This window comes from Diplotaxodon limnothrissa, linkage group LG18 (assembly GCF_057381915.1).
Source record: "Diplotaxodon limnothrissa isolate DT_005_m linkage group LG18, D_limnothrissa_male_GT1.1, whole genome shotgun sequence".
NCBI classification, from domain to species: Eukaryota; Metazoa; Chordata; class Actinopteri; order Cichliformes; family Cichlidae; genus Diplotaxodon; species Diplotaxodon limnothrissa.
In genome coordinates, this window is record NC_140613.1 from 39,710,429 (window position 1) to 39,730,001 (window position 19,573).

General features: G+C 40.0%; 1 protein-coding gene across 1 annotated transcript in view; it reads right to left on the reverse strand.

The window, feature by feature from the left end:
- Positions 1-19,573, reverse strand: part of brinp2 (bone morphogenetic protein/retinoic acid inducible neural-specific 2) — a 278,121-nt gene that overhangs the window by 114,385 nt on the left and 144,163 nt on the right. Inside the window, exons 3-5 of the mRNA XM_085376930.1 lie at positions 17,657-17,847; positions 15,242-15,423; positions 3,474-3,579 (exon numbers count right to left, since the gene is read on the reverse strand). Coding sequence (XP_085233056.1) covers positions 3,474-3,579; positions 15,242-15,423; positions 17,657-17,847 — 479 coding nt within the window. The remainder of the gene's footprint in view (positions 1-3,473; positions 3,580-15,241; positions 15,424-17,656; positions 17,848-19,573) is intronic.

Sequence of the window (19,573 nt, forward strand, 5' to 3'; positions counted from 1 at the left end):
AATAGCACAAGAATTCACACAAGAAAAAAATAGTTTTTGGAGTTGAGTGATCTAATTCTCCTTTTTCCTCAAGTCCAAGTGAAACATACACTATATAGACAAAAAGAAGACTGAAAAGAAGAGGCCAAAAGTATTGGCCAACACCCCTCATGCTTTGAACTCTGGTGTTTTCAGTCACATTGCTACAGGTGTATAAAGTCGCGTGCCTAGCCATGCAGTCTGTGAAAGAGCTCACTGAATTTGAGCGTGACGCTGTAATAAAATACAATCACTGCAACAAGTCAGTTCATGTAATTTCATAGTCCATGTTCAACTGTAAATGCTATTACTGCAAAGTAGAAGTGTTTAGGAACCACAGCACAGACCATGTAAAGTTACAGAGCAGGGTCACTGCAGAGGCACACAGTGCATAAAATGCTCTGCTGACTCACAACCTGCAGATTTTAAACCTCCTCTGGCGTTAATATCAACACAAAAACAGTTGCTCTCCACAGCTGAGCAGCTTCTGTAGCTGTAATGTGTAGGTGGTACTTAGTCACAGTGATGTTTGACCACAAACTAAAAGCCATGGTTATCAGACATTAACTAAAGTGTGATCACAATCATTACACATTTAAAACCCTTCACAGGATGCCTACAGTTATAAAAATACCAAAACTGTTTAAAATTGTACATGAAAAGTGGTAGTGGTGTCCAATAGATGCCTTTAGCATTTTAGCATCTGGATAAAACACTAAATACTAAGAGAAGCAGTGTAAATACCCTGATGTACTGACCTTAAAACTGTATTTACACCCAACAGTTGATGTACAGTGGAGCAAAAAAGTATTTAGTCAGCCACCGATTGTGCAAGTTCCCCCACTTAAAATGATGACAGAGGTCAGTAATTTGCACCAGAAGTACACTTCAACTGTGAGAGACAGAATGTGAAAAAAAAATCCATGAATCCACATGGTAGGATTTGTAAAGAATTTATTCGTAAATTAGGGTGGAAAATAAGTATTTGGTCACCTCAAACAAGGAAAATCTCTGGCTCTCACAGACCTGTAACGTCTTCTGTAAGAAGCTTTTCTGTGCCCCACTCGTTACCTGTATGAATGGCACCTGTTTGAACTCATCATCTGTATAAAAGACACCTGTCCACAGCCTCAAACAGTCAGACTCCAAACTCCGCCATGGCCAAGACCAAAGAGCTTTCGAAGGACACCAGGAAAAGTATTGTAGACCTGCACCAGACTGGGAAGAGTGAATCTACAATAGGCAAGCAGCTTGGTGTGAAAAAATCAACTGTGGGAGCAATCATCAGAAAATGGAAGACATACAAGACCACTGATAATCTCCCTCGATCTGGGGCTCCACGCAAGATCTCATCCCGTGGGGTCAAAATGATCATGAGAACGGTGAGCAAAGATCCCAGAACCACATGGGGGGACCTGGTGCATGACCTGCAGAGAGCTGGGACCAAAGTAACAAAGGTCACCATCAGTAACACACTACAACGGCAGGGAATCAAATCCCGCAGTGCCAGACGTGTTCCGCTGCTGAAGCCAGTGCATGTCCAGGCCCGTCTGAAGTTTGCCAGAGAGCACATGGATGATACAGCAGAGGATTGGGAGAATGTCATGTGGCCAGATGAAACCAAAGTAGAACTTTTTGGTATAAACTCAACTCGTCGTGTTTGGAGGGAGAAGAATACTGAGTTGCATTCCAAGAACACCATACCTACTGTGAAGCATGGGGGTGGAAACATCATGCTATGGGACTGTTTTTCTGCCAAGGGGACAGGACGACTGATCCGTGTTAAGGACAGAATGAATGGGGCCATGTATCGTGAGATTTGGAGCCAAAACCTCCTTCCATCAGTGAGAACTTTGAAGATGAAACAAGGCTGGGTCTTCCAACATGACAATGATCCAAAACACACCGCCCGGGCAACAAAGGAGTGGCTCCGTAAGAAGCATTTGAAAGTCCTGGAGTGGCCTAGCCAGTCTCCAGACCTCAACCCCATAGAAAATCTGTGGCGGGAGATGAAAGTCCGTGTTGCTCGGCGACAGCCCCAAAACATCACTGCTCTCGAGAAGATCTGCATGGAGGAATGGGCCAAAATACCAGCTACTGTGTGTGCAAACCTGGTAAAGACCTATAGTAAACGTTTGACCTCTGTTATTGCCAACAAAGGTTATGTTACAAAGTATTGAGTTGTATTTTTGTTATTGACCAAATACTTATTTTCCACCCTGATTTACGAATAAATTCTTTACAAATCCTACCATGTGGATTCATGGATTTTTTTTTCACATTCTGTCTCTCACAGTTGAAGTGTACCTCTGGTGCAAATTACTGACCTCTGTCATCATTTTAGGTGGGGGAACTTGCACAATCGGTGGCTGACTAAATACTTAGTTCAGCCCCCGAACTGATTTAAGTGGATGATAGGTTAAGAATTACTTAGTCAAACTGGTGTGTAGAACAGTTCATTCAAAACCTAAAAAGTAAGAGTACTCAAAACAGTAAGTATAAGTCAGCAAGATGATGACAACAAGCAAGGTAGGAACAAAAAACGAATAAAATGAAGGGGGGAAACCTTAAGGCATTAAAGCTTAAACAACACATCCATGACAGGTTATTTTAATCACGTAAAGCTCTAAATAGGACAGTTTACTGGAAGAGAAATACCAGCATAAATGTGACTTTTTATTAATCACCAATGGAAACTATAGTAATTTACTGTATCTACACATTTCATATGTTCAGACAAGACCTTAGCTTAAATAAAAGATATTTTAATAAACATAAACTTACAAAACACGAACAGAGAAAGTTCATGATGCGGGATGGAGCCAAAAAGAGTGCAACATTATATCCTCATCATCTTAGAGCCTAAGAACCCTCAGATGAGCTGCATCAGCTGATGACCCCCCTTAATTTTTAGCATGAGGATCAACAAGGAAACACTCCCAGTACAGAGGGATGAGTGTCATGATATTCACTAATAATTTGGTGATAAATATAAGCAAACAGTGTTTTACTTTACACATTAACACTTCAGCTTTACTTGTGAACTGAGTGCTCCAGGTAAGGAAAGGTTAGGCTGAGGTCAGTGTGGCCAGACATGCTCCATCTACAGCCTTGGTAAGATAACAGATTCTCTGTGAGCCTGAACGCCACTGAGGCAGAAACAGACATATAAACTACTGCAGCGTAAAGTAAAGGGTCATCCTGGCCAACTACTACAACACTGGAGGCGAAAGGCTTGGCATGGTGGTGGATGGAGGTGGCAGAAATGTGTGAGTTCAAGTGTGTGCGTACAAAAAGAAGAAAAAACTTATCCCATAAGTGGATCCTCCAGGGCAGAGGCTGTGTGTTTCCATGAATTTAAAACACAGTATATGGGGAAATGTGTGTGTGTGTGTGTGTGTGTGTGTGTGTGTGTGTGTGTGTGTGTGTGTGTGTGTGTGTGTTGTGAGCCTTACCCTTTAGGTGGATCTTATTTTCCGGGCTGTGCACCAACACCGAGCTAACTGAATCCAAGCTGTCGTAGTTACTGCAGCCGAGAGGGCCTGTCCTTGTTTCGGTTACCTAGGAAATACAGGAGGGATAGCTCTGTTTACTTCAACAGCTACCTCATCCACTAAATAGTGGATGAGGTAGCTGTTTGTTTCTCTTTCTGGCAGTCATGTACACAGCTGTAGCAGGTGAAGTGTGTGAAGGCAGGCAGAATACTGGATGTGGCAGAGCCCTCTGACAGCAGAGAAACTGTCACCATCTTTGGCTTCACTCGTACACCTGCAGACACAGCTGTGTGCAACGTGAGGGCTTTCTTCAAAGAATGGTGGAAAATATGTGAAGAAAAGTAAAAAGTTAACAGATGCAGATACTTGTGAAGGACTCACAAAATCAAATATTGAAAGGTAGGCTGTTAAGCAGCTGTTTTTAGTAGAGGCAATAAGCATGGTAATGACCACTTTTACATGTTAGTGTTCTTAAATCATCAAAATCTGCAAATTTCTTAAATATTACACTAAGATGTTTATTACTTTTATGACTATAATTATTCCTATTAGCAGAAATCATGATATTTGTTGTTCCATTGAATTATTACAAATGCATCTTACTTAAAATGTTCATATAATCTGCTGATTTGTTTGAGCCTATATTTTTATCACAGCGTCACAGACAGGATTGCTTTGCCCAAACCCCACAAATTTAACAATATGTCTGTAATTCTACTTCATTATTAATTTTAGATACTTTGTGGTATGTATTTAAGAATATTTACCATGTAGTCTCTCTTATTATTAGGGTTTAAAAACATATTTCTATTCACAAGTTAAAATAAATAAATACATATAATTTATCTTGGCTTTAGAATAACTGTGAAACACATTTCCCTTAAGATTCAAGGCAGCAGGCTTTAGACAGCTGTAATGTTTAAGTGTGACCAATGATAATGCTGCATCTGTTACAGCAGCAAAACACTCAAGAGATAACATGCAAGAACTGTAATTTTAAGTAAACCTTGGAGCGGTTTAAATACAAGGCACTGGTAGTGCTCCACCCTCTCCACCCGTCTTATTCTGAGGCTGTAAAATGGCCATTCATAAACCAAATGCTGACATCATCTTCCAACATAAGATACTTTTGCTACACTACAAGAAATTAAGAATCAAGAATCATGCTCTTCTTTTTTTATATTATCTTTATGCACCACTTCACACAACCTTACACTCTGTCGAGAAAATAAAGACAACTATTACTGATGCAAACATCATTTTTTAAAAATCGCTTATATAACATGTAGATAAAGAAATACTCTCCAGTGTGTATTGTATTTGATTCAAAGGTTTCTTTAAAATGCTAGCAGCATCAAAGTACAGGTATTGTGCATCGAAGTCAGATGCTTAGATAGAAGTTCTAACTGGTCCTTTCTAGATCCAGCATCTCCTTAGCAGTAAAAGTATAGTTACAACTTAAAAACTATGGATTAATCTCCTTCACGTAAGCCTTTGTTGTAAACTAATTACACTCATGTAGTGGTCAATCAAAGATAAGCTAGTGGCTATTTCCTGGCTATTGTCGACAATTCCAGCACACTGTAAAAAAAAAAAATCCCCTTCTTTTGGTATGAATATACAACATCATCACTGAACAAAAATATTATAGGGACTTGTTGATTGCAAGTGATGATGACAAGTGATCATACAATACAAAGCTGGCTAGCTGCGCTGGAGTACCAGTGCAACAGTCACAGAACTGAACTGAAAATTTCTTCCGTACAAGATGCAAAAAAAGTAAATTGTAATAGTACAATTTAGTTTTTAAAAATATATAAATTGAAGCTGAATATTAGTGGTTTTGCAAGAGATGTAATGGAAATTATGATATGTTGACAATATTGTTGTTGTGACATGAACAGAGGGTGAAGAGAAAAGGTGCACACAGAGCAATGAGTGTAAACAGAAAAAAGTCACATAAGCGTGACAGATGGAACAAAAGGGATAAGACACAAGAAAGAAAAGAAAATACTGTAAAAAATTAAGCAAACATTATTTTGCAGATATCGCACACAGTTCATTTTCCCAAGCAGTTGTTCAAAATAGAACGTAACAATATGGACATGTCCTCTGGCAAAACCATTCTGCAGCTAAATCAGGCCATTTGGCAAATAAGGTAGCCTGTGCAAATTTGCTGTCCTTAACACAGCCCTGCGCCTTACATCTCCACACTCTGCCTTGCATTAAGATTGGATCTAATATCAAAAGAAATAGAAGTTACCCTTGAAGGTGCTACAGGAGATACACATCTCAAACATCACTCAAATAACCAACTAAAAAACCAGACACTGCTGAGATGAAGTCAAAGATAAGCTACAGATAAAGGCTAGCAACAAGGAAAGATTAGTGAAGGAGGACGGGGCTGTTTGGGGATGTTGTTTCAGCCACACGTACCACTGATAATCCCTGCCTTAAAAAGAAACCAAAAGAAACCTGTTGCATCTCATTCATGTTTTGGAATTGGCTGTGTAACATAATCCCTTGGGTTTTTCTTTGTTCACATTAAACTCTACCTCATAGGGTGCGCTCAAAGTCTGTGAAGTCGGATAAATTTTATAATTCCACAAAACCAAAGCAGTTTGTATTTTTTTAATAAATTGCATGCAGTTAAAATTAAAAGCCTGCAGAATGTGCACAGTGGTTATGAAAAGGTACAAAAATGATCAGGGTAGGATAACTATTTTGCAGATATTTGGCTGGAGTAAGAGAAATATACTACTAACCAAACAGTGCATGTTTTTCCTTTTATTTGTTGTATTTTCGAGGTTATCCTCTGAATCTTTTAGCCAACAAATGATTCTGAATTGGATTTGGATAAGTGGATAAGAAAGTGGATGGATTGATGGATAGATGGATGGACGGATGGATGGATGGACGGATGCATGGACGGATGGATGGACAGATGGATGGCATTTCCCTTTTTTGTGTTAGTCTCTTTGTTTTCACTTCCTCTTTCTTTCTGATGACATCATTCTTCTTCCTGTGTGATTTTTTTGTCCCATGCTGACTCACCTTTGTTAAGTTCCATTCTCTGTATATACATACTGTAGTCTTGCATCGCCTTTATCAAGCTGCCAGTCTGTGTACTTCCTGTCATGGTCCTGCGACCATGACTCAGTGACTTTATGTTTATGTTCTTTATTGTTATTACTTTCATTATTATTCATGGCTGTTTTGGGATGGTTTGTGTTTGGGATTTTAGACACTGGGTTCTGGGTTTGTGCTCCCTCTGTTGGTCCCTGGTGTTAGTGTCCCCCTGTCTCGTCAGGTTAATCAGGTCCAGCTGTTTCCCCCACCTGTGTGTGATTTCCCAGTGTCTCTTTGTGTACTTATAGTGTGTGATTTCCTCTGCTCCTCGTCGTGTCGTCTGTGTTCATACCCGGTGAATCCCCTGCGTGCTCTCCCTGCTGTTCTCCCTTCATGTTCAGGTTTGCCACTCCCTTTGTGTAGTTTCTCCCAGTTTAGTTCGTCCTTAGTTCTGTTTTGCCATCTCCACTTTATGTTCAGTATTGTCAATAAATCACCTTCACATCTGAGTAAGTGCTGCATCTGAGTCCTCCTTTCCACTCTTCACACGGCCGCTGCCCCGGACCGTGACACTTCCACCTGCTGGGTGAGTTCTTTGTTAACTCGTTCTAGTTTCAAAGTGGATCCCTGGGGTTTTTCTTTTTGGACCGTCCTTTATTTTTGGACCTTGCTAATTATTAACGGGTCTTTCTCTTGTACTTCACCTACTATAATTTTCTCTCTTATGTACACTAAAAAAAAATCCATCACTTGTGTTATCCCACTAAAACACTTTACTACACCCAGCAGGAATATAAAGGAATACACGCTGCTTAGTGGGGTTCTTTGTGACCCTCAATCTCAACAAAGGAAGTGGAGACAGCAAACACAGCATGACTCACAGAACCACAACTACCACACTGAGGAAAAATTCATATAATAAATATAAAAAACGAGACTAAAGATGGACCAGTTTAGCTTAAGAGGAGAAGTTAGAGCAGGTCTAAATAATTTAGTTCATAATTTGGAATTTCCAGCTGTAGCACAGTCAAGAGGTCACATTCTTAGGCAAGAAAATACTGCCAAATTGTTCCACTGTGGACCTAGTTTAACAGTTTGTTAGTCTTTTATATTTTGTGAAACTGAAACAGTCTGTTTCTATTTAGTGCAAGAACTTTGAAGATTTTTCATTTTTCATGCCATGTTTGAATGCAGAATGAACTGTGAGATCAATACAGCTCGGTAAGTTTTGTTGTAGCAACAAACAAATTCAAACATGTACTACAGATTGTGTAAGAAGCATTAAGTTTGATCATTATTCTTCATGAAGAAAACTAAAGGTTTTAGCCACTTTTCAAGCCCATGGAGAGTGACGGTTTAATACTTAAAACCAACTGCACAATTATCACTATAATGTAACAATTTCATACATCTTTTTTCAAATTATCTACAGCGATTTTTATTATCATGATTTATTTCCTAAAGGTCTACATAAATTGTGTTCTCTGTCTGTTGAAATGATAAATGCATCAGAACTCTCAGCTGTGTTGCAGTGAATACACACCAGGCTGTTTTGTAACTCCTGTGAGGAACTTCAATAATAACCCACCTGAGAGCTGCCACCCTGCCTCTGCTTTTGTTTCAAACTCCCAAGAGCCCTTCAGTGAGTGGATCATTCAAACTAGACCACTTTGTCTTTTGTGTTTACTCAATAACATGCATTGTTCAAACATAGCAGAGTAGTGTGTGTTTTCCTATGATCCTAGAAAGTTTTGTATGGATTGTGTGAGATCAAGTAATGCATTGCTGTTTGTTTCACTCAGCTTATTATGGCTGATGATCTAACAAACTGCTGTTTATACTCTTGTGTACCTTTAACCTCTTTATTGATAAAACAGGTTTTATTTTACATCAAATACTTTTCAGCTTTCTTATTAAGTGCACATTTGTTCGGAGTGAAATATATATTTATGCAGGTTTTGCATTGATACCATTCGTGCCCTGCATCTTAATCTTATTTGAAGTTACCTCAAAGTAATGAATGCAATGAAAACCTGAGAACACTTGGATAGAAGAACATTAGTACTGCTTGATCTCTGGATGTTTTAACAGACCTGATTAGTCATTATTAGTTATTAAAAGTATCTAGAATAATTCCTAAATATACAACAGTGCCTTGTTCATTTTTCACCTCATTTGGGACATGTTTTTATCATTGTGAAACTGGCTTGTTCCATCGCATATGAGCTAGAGGACTCACTACTTTGGAAGTCATTTTTCCTTTTATATGGCATCAGCAAATCTACTTTGTACACCTCCAAGAATTATTGGAGTTTAACGTCATTGTAGAGGTGTGGTGTTTGTGCTTTACATCGTTTTCAGATCTCTGTCAGTGTATTAAAAGCGTTGGCGTGTTCCTTCTTGCGTAATGCGTTGTGATGAGCTTTTATTTAGGACTGGGGTTTCACTGTGCACTTCCCCTGCCGATCTTGGCTCTTGCTGACAGTGTGGTAAAAATACCATGCCTTCACTTGCGTCAACAGAGACAGTTCCTCTACCTTTCCAAACAGCAGATTTCACACATATGCTACAGAGGATTTATTTATTTGTTTGTTTATTTGAAGTGTAGCTTAAACTGAACATGTGAGTTTCTTCTCCTTTACTGCTACAGATAGAGGCAATGCATGTGGCTCCTGCCGCCTACTCTCAGCTGCAGAGACAAAGAACCCAAGGGCCTGTATGCGCACAGGTCAAGTACATCCCACTCAGTGTTGTTCCCTTTTGGGTGATGAGTGGATGTGGCAGAACATGGCTCGGCAGGTGGCCCGAATGCCATTCAGAGAGCCTCATTTAGCACATACATAAAGGATGCTCTTCTCAAAGTGGGAGTCTGTGTTTGTTGTGTTTGCACATGCGTGTATGTGCAGGCAGGTGTGCAAAAACACTGGCTGTTTGAAGTTGCCTTTCAGTCTAGAAGAAAAGCTGCTCTAGTCCCTTATCAGCAGGTAAACTAGTTGGTATGTGTGTTTATACTTTTTTAGATGATTTTCACTTGAATGCAAAGTTAAATTCTGAATTTTCATGAAGATGAACACCCACTGCAGATTTTTTTTTATCTATATGCACAACACTCTATATCCGTTTTTGTTTTGACAGCTTGTTTAGTTTTCAGTCTTTTGATGAAAATGTGAGCTAAGTTTTAGCCAACAGACTCTAAAGGCACTGTAACCTGTTTTTCTTTAGCAGACTTTCAGCCTCACTTGTTATGTGTGCTTTTGATCGGTGAATCTTCTGTGTTTTCTGACTCCAGCGGAAAAGGCGCTATTTCTGTGTTCCCACACAGTTTACATGAAGCAAGCAAAACAGATTAACTCTTCTCTGTGACTGTGGCTATCATTTCCAAACTGTTTGAAGCTTTAGCTTTAGATCTGGCATTACCATGGCTACCTGGTCTTCCTACTGCTGGGTGGGTTATCATTCAGAAGCTGACTCCCTCTCTTGTTCGCTAAATTCATGTTTCCATGCCTGGAGTTTGACCGAGTGAAGGTAAACGGTTACATAACACTAATACAGTGATATTTCTTAAATAAATGACAGGCTGCCATCAGTTATTACTCATTCCACATGAGCTTGCCTTTTCAGAACTGCTTACAGGGGTGTTGTTGTGCATCTATCGGGGTACGGGTAGCCAGTAATTAAATCCCAATTTAAAATTTTCAGTGTGTCAAAATGTGCTATCTTGCTTATTCCTTACTATTCTGATCTCTTTTGAGTTAATCACATCAAATGATGTTTAATAATTCAAGCAATAAACTTTTGACAAACTGGCTAATACCTGGACAATGACTCAGCTTACTGTCAGGGCGTGTTAGGATGCAATAATCTTGATTCTTGTTTCATGCAGAGCACAAATCCACGCAGCAACAACATCCTTGCTATATATTCAAGTTGGCACTTCAGTCTCTATTTTGGGTTTTGTTACACTGGTACTCTGCAATAGAAAAAAAAATCTATTTTCTTGCTGCGTTTCCCGCTAGTATCAGTCTAAAGGAAAAGAAAGAAGCAGCTGTAACGGCTAAACTTTAAGAGGTTTAACACACTTTTACTGCCCAATAAGCCGGGTTTATTTTATTTGGCTGACACCTGGAGAGTAGGTTAGCCGATAAAAAGAGCTTAGAGATGCTCATGACTGCTTGCTAACTGCAGTTTCATAGGTTGTCTTGGTGGTTCTTAGCTGACTGTGGTGTAATTTAGCCTCATTAGCCTCTTGACACAGAAACGACTGTGTCAGACATTTCTGTTCCAAAGTAATTCTGGCTCAGCAGGTAATATATTTCTGGAAATTTCTGATGTAGTGGTATCCCACTGCAGAAGTGATCCTAGTGATTCTAAATGGAAGTGCAAGGATTCATATTTTTGACTGTGGATGGCAGATGACATGGATGGATTGAAAGAACGTTGTGGCATTTGAGGCTTTATGATAATGTTACCTGCACACTGCTCTATTCAGATTTCCTAAACATGTTAAGCTGGGATGACCCTGGGGTCATGAGGACTGGAAATGGGACTGGGAAGCTGCTGGTTTGCGCAGATTCCAAATACGCAGCAGAAAATGAACAGATTAATGAGATGACAGATTTGTCGAGCAATTAACAATTCAACTTCACCCCAGGGTGAAAATCTTTGAGTGAAAGGGACCAGGTTGGGCATTTCCAAGTTGACCTACAGTGAAAGCGAGGCTTCATTTGAAGAATTCCTTCATTCAGAAGTCATAAAGATATTCCAGGGATATATGGAGACATTTTCAGGTGCAGAACTACAGCAAAGTTAATGCTAAATGAGGCTTATTTTTATGTGTAACTTCAAGAAAGTAATTACATCGTGGATGTTTAGAGAAAGGCATTCAAGTTGAACATTTTAGCCTGTTAATTAAAAACAGTTACATACAGTTTTTATATGGGCTTGTCGGATAGTAAAATTTACATTTCCATCTTTTTCCACATGAGATCAGCAGCATTTCAAATGTAGTTTTATTCGAGTTTTCCTGTCAGCTGGAGTCTTTTGAGCTTGGTTTGTCTCTTCACTGATATACCTTCAGGGCCACACTGGTCTCCTCTTATGTTGAGCTGTTGCATCTAGCTCTTCCAATTTTAATGTTACCCCATCCCAGTGCTTTCCCTCTCACAAAAAAAGCTGAACTCTCTGAGGTTGGCCGTGGGGGGGGCTTTGTACTTTTTGAAAGAGTCTGAAGAGTCAGTGGTGTGCCCACTGCAGCTGACAGTGGGTGTTACTCAAGCTAACACTTCTTGACTTTCTGTGTCTATTACCTCACACGCCCAGGAACACTAATCTAATAGCTGTTTAATGAGTTATGATCAAAAGTTGTTAAGAATAACATTTTTTGAAGCTTTCCCTTTGTGGAATTATGTACAACTAAACTTAACTCAGCTCACAGAATATTACTCATACTGCATACACCAAACTGGGTATAGTGGGCTGTAGTTTCAAACTGAGTGCTTACACACTCCCAACAGACACCATTACATCACATACTGGTCTCTGGTTTCACATTTGAAACCCTCAACATTAGCATTTTACCGACTGCCCCATTGTTCTACTTGAGCCAGAAGTGACCATATTAGGAAACCATGTTATTTATCACATAATTGCCTGTTTTAGTACATCTTTCAATAATAACAGTCACAATATTAACTTTGAACCTTGACAAAAAAGTTAAGAAATAAGTTCAACTCTGTATAATTGCTATGAAGGGACGATTTAGCTAATAATTTAGCTTTTTTTTTTTTTTTTTTTTTTTACTACAAGACTTCAACAATTCTTCATGGGAGTCATGATTGACAACAAACCATATGAGCTCGACGGGCAACCAGCTTTGACAAGGGGACATTCACCTTAGTCACTTTGCTATTTATTTCAAAATACTCCAAAATCTCAGGCGGCTGAGGCAGTTTTTGTGTTTTGCAATTACAAGTAGGGTCATACTTTCAAACAACCTCTTTTTAGTTTCAAAGAGATATGACAGGTACTTCCCAGAGTTTGACCTGCACAGGCCCATCCACTCAGTGTCATCCTCTGTCATGCTCGTCATTACGACTGCTGCAGAACTACTGTTGATCAAATAATAATGAATTCAATAAATATATATTTAATTGAATCGATATGGGCAAATTGCGTGAATTAGTGTAACTTACTTTAGTGAGACTTTACTGGGTGGGCCTGGACCCCTGAAGCCCATCCAAAGAGTTGATGCTGATGGCAGTCATCTCTAAAGTTAGCTTCAAGTTGCCATTAGCAAAACTGCAGTTTTGGCACTCCCATGTTGACTTATTTTCCAGCCACAGAGATGCCACCGCTATGACCTACTTACATCACTCAAATTAAACCACTATATTTTTAGCTGATGTCCACTTGGTCGTTAACACTTGGATTAGAGCATTCACACTCTCCTTTACAAAAGCAGAGCCAAGAGGCAACATCTCCAAAAGTTGATTCTGTTCATCTGGACGTAGCGTTTTGTGGGAGAAACATTTCGTCACTCATCCAAGTGACTTCTTCAGTCTCAGCTGACTGCAGGTTTCCCCAGATCGTATAAACAGTACATTTGCATAATGACTGAAACCAGCCCAGTGAAGAAACAATGGGCTGGGAGGTCAGTCCCTTAAATTTAATTATGCTACGCTACGTCCAGATGAACAGAATCAACTTCTGGAGATTTACTTACCTGGATGATTGAGCAAGCATCAAGAGACAACATGGTAACTAAGGACCTGATTTCAGAGATAGAGCTCAAACTTTGTTTTTACTTTAATAATACCGCTCGGCAAATATTTGACTACATATCGATTCTTCTGAAACTCCAAATATTGCATTAATGATTTTGTTGAATCAGACCAAATACACTAAGCTGGCTGTATACATGACTGATACGTGACTGTAGGAATGCAGTTCAATATGCATGAGAAGCAGTTGGGTTCTGGACGCGTTCTTCACAGAATATCACTGGATGGACTGAAGGCAGACTCACTGATGTGGAAAACAGATCTAAATGGTCGCTACTAATTTATTTATCTGCCATTGTGGACTTCTTTGCAGAAGCTGACGGATTGTTTCAGTGCGCCAGTCACTTAGCCTCCCCCAGCACAAAAGGATCACGCTGAGCAAAGATTTCAGTTCATAATTAATTCAAGCTTAGCAGCCTTTTCTGCAGTGGTGAGATGCAGCGCTCATACTTTGCATACTTAAGTAAGCAAGAAAATTCCTTTGTTTTGATTTTGCTCACGTTCTAAAGTGACGGTTTGCTGGGATAAACCGTGTCAATAAGCATAAAAGCTGTAGGCACGCAGAGGTTATCTTTTTTTTTTCTTTTTTGACCAAGCCTGCATTGTAGGGAAGTTTGTTTTGATGCTGCTTTCATTGAGATTGCCTTTAGCTAAACAAACTTTTCTCATTCATTAAAATTCCATTTCATGCCCTCATACTAATCAAACTTTTCTCTCTCCCAGTAAAAGCTATTTGCAATAAGTCCAGGAGTCCTTTGTGTTGCCCGGTTCTTGTGCACAACCATTCAAGGCTTTTTGGGAGAGCAATCAAGTACTTCAGGGTCTGTTTTAAAGAGACTGTTGGCAGCCAAAAAAGGTCTGAGAGCCAATCTCACCTCTGCATGCCGTGTTTTCGGCGACTGTGCTTGGAAAGGAGCCACCTCACACAAGGTACGCACAAGGCTGACACTTTGCAATTACTCATTTCAATCAGATTTCATATTTAAGTTAAAGCATGAAGGCATGGTCCACCCACCCACACACCTGCTGTCATCAAGTGAAAGCCAACAGATTTGTTCTGATGTGAAAAATGCATTGCTCGGTTAAGCTTTGCTTCCAGTCTGGAAGGGAGGGGATTTGGGAAGGTAAAACCAGGCAGAGAGGAGATAATAGGATTTATTTGACTGTGTTTTTGAGTGTTTTCAACAAAACTGAGCCTCGTCGCAATTAAAGAGCTTGCACAAGCCCAGAGGTGGATTTTGGCTAAGTGACGACTCATCACATCAAGTGTTGAGTGTGCAGGTAAATAAAATGAACTTGGCTGTAAGAGTGTGTTAAAATCGCTTCAAGTTTGACAGTCGCAGCCACTTCGTTGCTAAAATCAAACAGCTTTATTTGAAAAGAAATGATAATTGTGTTTTTAACCCTTGTGTGATCCAGATGCATGCACCCACACTGAGACTGTGCTGCTTTTCACATCGGGACTTTGGAGAAACTTGCCATTTGCCATGCTCTGGTGCCTCTGTGGGTTATAGCACATGCACTGTCCTTTTAAACCAGCTTGCTACATTTGAAAAATGTTGTGCACTTGCTTTCATCTCTTGCCAGCTTTTGAGCAACGACGCACCTTGAAAATATGCTTTAAAAAAAGATTGCTTGTTAGAGCCATTTATTTTAGGTGGAGCATGGAGCAATGCATTTTAAAGGGACAGTTTTATAGGAGTGTTAATTTGTGTGTCTTTTTTTTCCGTAACTCTTTTTGAATCTAGAGAATTGCAAACACTCAGAAACACACATTTGCATATACATGGTTTATACTGAAAACTAATTTCTTAGTAAATCAAAGACTATACATCTGAGCATGTGCTCCAGGTGCATTTGCTGTGTGAATGTGAACAGTACCTTAATAGCAGAGGTGGCAATCTGGAGGTGGTGCAGTCGCCTCAGGGTGCTCTCTCGATCTGTGAAGTAGGAAGCGGCCAGCTGATGGAGCAGCTCCAAAGACACTACTGAGCTGTTGCTGTTGCCTTCGGACTTCTTATTCAGCTTCTGCTTGTCCAGGAAAATGGTCAGAGACTCTTCTCCTGTGGATCGATGATAATTATTTTACAGAGCACTCTGTGATGAACAGTTTTCATTGAGAAAATCATTTGTTTCTTTCTGAATCCTCTTTAACGTGGATAAAAAGCCAAATGAAGAAGAGCGCGTACGTTATATTTGGAAAAACTGGAGTGACAATCTTTGAGTTTGACATTTCTTTGGAAAGGCCTTCAGGTTTTGTGGTTTGTCTGCTGAGGTGCAGGTACTGTATCATTTGGATTGGCAGCAACAGAACCATTGCCACTAAAATTGGACACAGGCAAGAGAGGAGGTTGTATTCCTTCCCCAGACACCAATCGTTTGAAATTATGAAAGGCGAACGTGGCATTTATCTCGTGCAAGCTAAAACATGTAAGCAATATAAAGCGTGAGCAAGTATTTCTCAGCAATGCCAGCAGCTACTGATGTGGGAAACTTTTTAACAAATCACGAGGCAGGATTCTCTTACTGTAAATGCACCAAACACCTTTTTATTTGCCCGTGTAATGTCCAAATAAATTGCAGACAGCTCTTACTGTAATTTCTCTAAAACTTTCAGAGTGATAAGTTCAATTACCGGACACTACAGGGAACACTTTATTCCCAACCTCCCTAAATTGAATCTGAATGGGAGCTTAAGTGTGATCTTTAGCAAAGCCGCCACTCCAAAAGTGTCTTGCTAAGCATAAGATTTGCTTAGAAAAGCCACATTTTCTTGGTCTTCAACAAAACACACCATTATTTATGGATGAGCGCCAAGAGGCTTTAAAGCCATTCAGAGAAACACAGAGAGACTAACTCTGATCTGAAATTCATGGGTGTTCAGTTATTTGGGAAGCGCAGGGTGTTTATATTTACCGCCACCTTTTCATTTGAGTTTCTATTGCAAAGTGCAAGGTCACAACTACAGCCAAAAAGTACTTTTGTTCACAAAGTGTAAGGCAATTCATTTTATTAATGTAAAAGGTACCTTTCTGAGGCTGAGTGGCTTTTTTTTGGGGGGGGGGGGGGAATGAATCAGTTTTTCACTCTTTCACTTTCACTCAACTGTTTAACAAAATACACCTAGATGTAACCACAGCAGAGGAAAAGAGAACAAAAACCAGATATTTCATGCGTTTTCACTCTGCTACAGTAATCAGTATGCAGAATGGATCTGCCCATTTAGTCGAGGCTGTTAATTACACATAGACACTATCAGTGTGACACTGCATTCACCCCGGCTCCATCTCTGAAACTGCTCCAGTGCATACATTCAGTGATGAGTGGCATTAAAGTTAGGCGTCTGCAGACGTGAATATCAGAGCAGCTGTTAGGAGACTGTTCCTGTGAGAGAACCGGATTTGTCTGCTATGTGAACTGTGTTTGGGTAATTTTGGTATTAAACATTTCAAGCCTGAACCGTGAAATAATTGAAACTGAACCTTCTGACAATTTTTTTCAAAAGTAATGAAATTAATTATTAATTTGCACATTTGAAGTTTTTTTGTTTGTTTTCAATTTATTGCTGAAAAATGTATTGTGCAATTTATGTTGGTTTTTCAAATATGATGCACTAGACGTTAAGTTTTAGACTAATTATATCATCGTAAAATCTCCAATTTCATATATTCATAGCATATTTTATGTGGCTGAATGATCTGAGTAACCTAGGATTGTAAATCCTGACCGGGTCCTTACATATGCCTAGACTCACTATCACTCCTTGCAAATGTACTTGTATATCTGCACTATACTAGTTGATGACTGAGATTAGGTATTTATCAATATCACTAGGTTGTCATCTTGAACACTACACAGGTCTCACTCTTGTTTTTGTGACCCTCACACGATCGATGCTGCTGCCGATCTGTTTTGTGAGTTACTTCTCTCCTTGGGGATTGAGGCAAAAAAGAAATCCAATGAAGAAACACGGGGGTATGAAACAGGTCATTTTAATCCCTCTTCTGCTCTGCGAGGCTCTAATGTTCATCAGAGGGAACAATGAGTGGAAAATTACCTCTGAGGGAGACAAGCATTGTTGAGTGCTGCAAGTGCAAGATGTAAGCATTGTTGCTATTTCTACTTAAAACGTGAGACTCTTTCTTGGTATAAAAGGACAGCTAGACTCCTGGAGCTACACTAACACAGGCAACATCCTCCGAGACCTAAAACGAACGGTTTCTCTATTTCTGGCGTGTCCCGACACTTCCTAACCCGAGAATAAAGGAGAGTGTGTCACCTGCAGTCCTCCCTTACCTCCCAGGGTGGCAGTAACCAAGAAGTGGGTCCCGTACTTCTTGATGAGGTTTTCATTGATTTGCTGCAGGGTTGGTCGTCGGCCCAGTAACCGCAGGTTGCGTAGGAACTCTGGTGCTAAGGGCAATGGAGATTTGAGGAAATCTCTCTTCTCCGTAGCCAGGCTGTTCACCTTCCAGTGGCTGAACTCCCTGAAATTATAAATACATGAAAAAGTGATTACATGCTCGAGCATTTTAGCATGATGTGGAATTACAGGCAACTGACTAGAATATACTGCTAAATATAATGACAGGAACATTTAAGGTTACAGTCATACATTTCTGAAGTGACTACAGAGAGAGAGCCTACTTATTGCACAATGGTCCCTGGAAAATCATGACTTGCTGTCTTTCATTGTGAGATTGTCTTGACCATTATATGTTAAAAAAAGGTCTCCGCAGGTCACAAAAAAAGAAACGTCTGATCTATTCTTATCTATAATGTGATCCTATTGGCCAACGTCATAAAGATCACAGACAAAGTAACACTTGTTGTGGCGTGTTAACACTGTATGTATAAGAAACAGTCTGGTGTATGAATGTGTGAATGTAGGAATAAAGTAAAGTACTCTGAATGGTCAAAAGTTTAGGAATTTGTTATAGATAATGTGCAAATCTGTGACAAAATAAAGATATATTTATATATGATTAGATTAGATAGAACTTTATTAATCCCTCGGGTGGGTTCCTCTGGGAAATTCGATTTCCAAAAAAGCACAGCACCGACAGAAGTTACAGAGTTACAGAATATTATATATATATATATATATATATATATATATATATATATATATATATATATATATATATATATATATATATATATATAAATAAAAAATATACAAAGGGGATAAATAGAAATAAAAATACAAGTGAATTGCACATTTCAAGTATTGAGTCTATTGCACTGTTGACTATTTACAAAAGTATTGCACAGTGAGGTGAAGAGGCACTACAGCTTAGTTGTTCCCCCCTCCTTTGTCCTCCTGTCTCCCCTCCCTCTCCCCTCCAGAGAGGAGTTAAACAGTTTGATGGCGTGTGGGACAAAGGAGTTTTTAAGTCTGTTAGTTCTTGTCTTTGGGAGAAGCAACCTGTCACTGAACAGACTCTTCTGGTTGTTAATGGCCGTGTGCAGAGGATGCCTGGCATTGTCCATAATGTCCATCAGTTTCTTTAATGTCCTTTTCTCTGCCACTGTCACCAGAGTGTCCAGCTTCATGCCGACCACAGAGCTAGCCCTCCTGATCAGTTTCTCCAGCCTGGATGAGTCCTTCTTTGCTGTGCTGCTCCCCCAGCACACCACAGCATAGAAAAGTACTCCAGCAACCACCAACTGGTAAAACATCCTCAGGAGCTTCCTGCAGATGTTAAAAGACCTCAGCCTCCTGAGGAAGTACAGTCGGCTTTGGGCTTTTTTATACAGGTGCTCTGTGTTGCATGACCAGTCCAGTTTATTGTCCACCCACAGCCCGAGGTACTTGTACTTGTTGACCACCTCCACCTCCTCCCCCTCTATCTGAACCGGCAGTGGACCTTCTCTGGACCTCCCGAAGTCCACAACCAGTTCCTTAGTCTTTGAGGTGTTGAGTTGCAGGTGGTTTGTGTGACTCCATGCGACAAAGTTCCTCACCAGACTTCTGTACTCCTCTTCCTGATCATCCCAGATACACCCCATGATGGCTGTGTCGTCTGCAAACTTCTGAATGTGGCATAATTCAGAGTTGTAGCAGAAGTCAGAGGTGTACAGGGTGAAGAGAAGAGGGGACAGCACAGTTCCCTGTGGTGCTCCTGTGCTGCTGACCACAGTGTCAGACGTGATGTCCTTCAGCCTGACGTACTGTGGTCTGTCGGTGAGGTAGTCGGAGATCCAAGCGAC